The sequence below is a fragment of the Elgaria multicarinata genome, chromosome 11 (genome assembly GCF_023053635.1).
Source record: "Elgaria multicarinata webbii isolate HBS135686 ecotype San Diego chromosome 11, rElgMul1.1.pri, whole genome shotgun sequence".
Taxonomy (NCBI): domain Eukaryota; kingdom Metazoa; phylum Chordata; class Lepidosauria; order Squamata; family Anguidae; genus Elgaria; species Elgaria multicarinata.
This window is the reverse complement of record NC_086181.1, coordinates 22,274,325-22,279,250: the sequence shown is the minus strand read 5'-3', so window position 1 is coordinate 22,279,250 and position 4,926 is coordinate 22,274,325. Positions and strand designations below refer to the sequence as shown.

Sequence of the window (4,926 nt, the reverse complement as noted above, 5' to 3'; positions counted from 1 at the left end):
GTGAGCAGGTTTGTAAAGTGCACATTTGGTGAATTCATATGAAAGTGTAAATGCAACTAATTTCTCACTCAGCCCTATCCATAACAGACACCAGGAAAAATACTGCCTATTTAAATGGACATAGAACTATTGCTGATGTAGGAGATGTTTACAAAAGCCAAGATCATATCTGCTCTTTTATTTCTCACATGAGAGTGTGGGCTTTGATAGACCTACCTTAAAATCCGGTGGTGAGGAGGGGCCAGCCCACGCTAGAAGTAGTGCGGGCTGTCGCTCCTATCCACACGTCAGACACAACAGGATAAAGGAAAGCCCTGTCATGTCCTCCATTTTGTTTCGCTCTTAAAGGGCCGGGTGTGCAGGAGCACACCAGTGGCAAAGATAGGTGGTTTTGTTTTTAAAAACAGGGTTCCCCTTTCCCCCCCCGCCTCCAATTCCCCCCCAATCTCCCCAACCTGCTCCGATGGCCCCAGCGCCCCAGCTACTCACGAGTAAATATATTTATCAAAGTGCATATAAAATGAGTACATTTATATAAATGCACATGAAAAAAATATTTTATGCAGGATGTAAGCACACACTGACAACAATTTCCCAAACTGATGCAGAAATGGAACAGAATGGATTTAATGTAGGAAGACTAAGAAACTGAACCAAGTTGAACTTGAAAGATTCATCCATACCTAGTTGTGGTGGACATTAACAAGCAATGTATATTCCACCTCAGTACTTTATCTGAGAATTGGTGGTCATAATATCTGGGCTATACCTGAAAGAACATTTGTAGAACATATATGGAAGGTCAAGAAAGGGATTATTTATTTATTCATTTATTTATTATTTTGCAAGACCAGCGTAATTCTTGATGGAGATTTTGTGTATCTCCATGCTACTTCCTAAGATTGCCTGTAGTGGAATTTCACGTGACTTTACAAGTTCCTTTGTTCAGTATTTCAAGGGGTTGTAGAGATGGTTTAGGAAGACCAGCAAAAATGATCTCAAGGGGTTCACACTTTATCTTCCCATATATTTCCATCTGCAGACTTTTTTTAATATAGCCAAGGGTGACTTTTTTTTGCAAAGGTGAATTTAAACATAAAGGGAAAACAGCTGGGGGGCACATTCTGACCTAGTGTTACATTAGCATGGATAATGGGTCCACCTTGAGTAGCTCTGTACATATGCAATTATTTGATGTTGCTCATTTGTAAGAGCATAATGATATGTGCTCTATAGAATGATTGGAAATAAATACATTTGAAATAGAAAGAGAAAAATAATTAGCTCTCTTTGAGTTCTGACGTTCTTATGTGCCCAAACAATAAATGTCTTACCTAATCACATTAGCAAAAGGAAAGGTTAGGAAACTGATGTACTTTCAGAATGCCTTTACTGCTAAGCTGCACTGACTCTTGTGGGAATAAATCTCTAGGAACTGAAAGGGACTATTAATAAATCTCCTTCCTGTCTTGACAAATGCTTACTGTTGCCATAGATACAAAAGAGCTTATATAAAAAGGTATGAATATGTGGGCAGATAAACACCCACCTAATGTCACTAGAGAGGATGGTGCATGTAAAGTTGGAATAAATCTGTGAGGAAGAACAAATACTAGGATACTTACATCTTTTAATTTCAGGTGTTCTTCAACTGTTCTCACAACCTAAGCTAAGCTTCCTGCCCATCCTCCCTGCCTATCGTATTTTCTCTTCCATTTTTTCCTGCAGTTCTCTCTACATTGATGACCCTGGCTTAAATCAGAGGACCCCCAATTATGTGAGCTTTTTTTCCTACCTGTTTGAATATTTTCTGAAATTTTCTCACAAAGATGTAAGTTCCAACGACAAGTGAGTAATTTGCATATCTCTAGTAAATGTTCTCTGAAATGATGGAGTAATGTACAAACTTTTATTCAGTTGCTTTGATATCACATTAACGAATGCATTACTGTATAGCCTGTCTGAGACTGAAAATGTATAAATATCCATATTTTCCTTTTGAAATAGGCTGGCCATTATATCACATAGAAATTAAAATGCTGTCTTACTCACTCAGTTACTTCTTTTGTGTGCCAGTCATTAATACTTGTTTTGCCACCTATATTTTTTTTCCTTTTCATATCCTTTACTGTCCTTTGGCTTTTCATTTAGAAGAATTCCCTTATCAACAAACTTCTGCCATCCCTTTTCCTCTCTAACCTTTCTCTTGTACTGAATGCATGGAATTACAATTTACTTCTTTGAGCAGAAAATGAAGTTTAAAAGTGCAAACTTTCCAAAGAAGTGATGAGGGAAATCTTATCAAGCCTCTGCACCTGTGCAGAAATTTGATAAATCGAGGATTTGAAAAGTACCAATATTCATATGGTTACATTTTAAAATTGGGGGACTCCTCAATGAGTTCTTTGAAGTCTCCTAAGGAAAGGGAGAACAGAGGGCAAACATTCATCTGTAATTGTGAAATATCTGAAATACGTTTTTTCAAGAACATTGAAAATGGAACTATTTATACTTTGTGTTTCTCATTCCAGCCTTTTCAAATTATAAATAACAAATGATTAATTCCTATTATAACTCATTTAAAATATAGTACAATTATATAAATCTAATATAAATGTAAAAATAAAACAATTCCATAAAAATTAAGGCCAGCACTACTTCTAGTAATGCAACAACTACTGCAACTGCTACTACTAAAGTAAGCTTAAAATTAATATTTAAGCACTATTTATTTATTTATTTATTTATTTTATATAACACCCCATAGCTGAAGCTCTTGTAGTTTACAAAAGATAAAAACAGTGAACATTTTAAAAAGTATACAAAATTTAAAACCATCAAAAATATAAAAAGCAACAGTGTAAAACAACAGTATTCATTTAAACTACAACAGTTCTGGAGTTCATTAAAAAACAAACAAACTTAGCATATGTTGTTAAATGCTGTTAAATGCCTGGGAGAAGAGAAAGGGTTTGACCTGATGCCGAAAAGATAACAATGTTGGTGCCAGGCAAGCCTCATTAGGGAGATCATTCCATAATTGGAGGGCCACCACTGAAAAGGCCCTCTCCCTTGTTGCAATCCTCCGAGCTTAGATGTCGGAGGATGGCAACAAGGAACTCGGAGGAGGACCTTAGATGTTGAGCACAGTGTACGGGTAGGTTCATGTCGGGAGAGGCATTCCATCAGGTATTGTGGTACCAAGCTGTGTAAGGCTTTATAGGTTAAAACCAGCACCTTGAATTAGGATCAGAAACATATAGGCAGCCAATGCAAGCAGGCCAGAATTGGTGTTATATGTCCCAACCTTCTGATTCCAGTTATCAATCTGGCTGCTGCATTTTGCACAAGCTGCAGCTTCTGAACCATCTTCAAAGGCTGCCCCACACAGAGGGCATTGCAGTAAACTAATTTGAAGGTTACCAGAGCATGGACGACTGAAGCTAGGTTATCCCTGTCCACCATGTACATTGATGTTGCTAAATAAATAAATAAATAAATAAATAAATAAATAATAATAATAATAATAATAATAGGGGCAAAGCTGGGCCACCAAACGGAGTTGGTAGAAGGCACTCCTTGCCACCGAGGCCACCTGAGCCTCAAGTGACAGAGATGGTTCAAGGAGAACCTCCAAGCTATGAACCAGCTCCATCAGGGGGAGTGCAACCCCATCCAGAACAGGTTGAACACCCACCATCCAGTCAGAAGTAGCACCAGCACCCACCAGCAGCATCTCAGTCTTGTCTGGACTGAGTTTCAGATTATTAGCCCTCATCCAGTCCATTGTCACAGCCAGGCCCTGGTTCAGCACATCCACAGCCTCACCTGATGAAGATAAAAAGGAGAAGTAGAGCTGCGTGTCATCAGCATACTGATGACAACACACTCCAAAACTCGGGATGACCGCACCCAACTCCACTTGTGATAATATTAAGCCCACATTCTAACAATTGTGTTTTTATTCCTTCTATTCACAGTATGTTTCTTTTGGAACAGCATCTAATGAATGGATCCTCTCTGACAGAGTTTCTTCTCCTGGAATTCTCAAATCTTCGAGAACTGCAGATTCTGCATTTCTTTGTATTCCTTGTGTTTTACCTGACAGCAGTGGCAGGAAATGTCCTCATCATCTCTGCAGTTGCCTCTGACTACCACTTACACACACCCATGTACTTCTTTTTGATGAACTTGGCTATACTGGATGTGGGCCAAGTTTCAGTCACTTTCCCCAAATCTATGATCAATTCTCTCTTAAATACCAGACACATTTCTTACTCTGGATGTGTTGCTCAAGTCCTCCTGTTTGTCTTATTTACAGCATCTGATTTCTTTCTTCTCACAGTTATGGCATTTGATCGGTATGTCGCCATTTGCAATCCACTACAATATGACATGACATTGAATAAACAAGCCTGCATTCGAATAATGACCACTGTATGGATCAGCAGCATTCTCTATGCGGTATTAAGCACTGGAAGTACCTTTGCATCACCCTTTTGCTCCAAACTTGTCAATCAGTTTTTCTGTGAAATTCCACAGTTACTTAAGCTTACTTGCTCTGACTTGTACCTAATTGAAGTAGGAGTTCTTTTCTTATTTTGCATCATTGGTTTATGCTGCTTTACTTTCATTGTTGTGACTTATGTGCACATTTTCAAAGCAGTGCTGAGAATCCCCTCAGTGCAGGGGAGGCAAAAAGCTTTCTCAACATGCCTTCCTCACCTCACTGTTGTCTCCATGTTTTTATCCACTGGATATTTTGCTTACCTCAAGCCCACCTCCAATTCTACCTCACATCTAGATTTGGCATTTACTATGATATATACCATGGTCCCACCCTTGATGAATCCAATAATCTACAGCATGAGAAACAAAGAGATAAAACATGCTCTGTCAAAGCTATTGGGTTTGATGCACTCTTAA

General features: G+C 38.6%; 1 protein-coding gene across 1 annotated transcript; it reads left to right on the top strand.

Moving 5' to 3' along the window:
- The first annotated feature begins 3,981 nt into the window (after nucleotides 1–3,981).
- On the top strand, nucleotides 3,982–4,926 carry LOC134405234 (olfactory receptor 14A16-like). The gene has a single exon (XM_063136456.1). It carries the CDS (start codon nucleotides 3,982–3,984, stop codon nucleotides 4,924–4,926), a length of 945 nt encoding a protein of 314 aa, XP_062992526.1.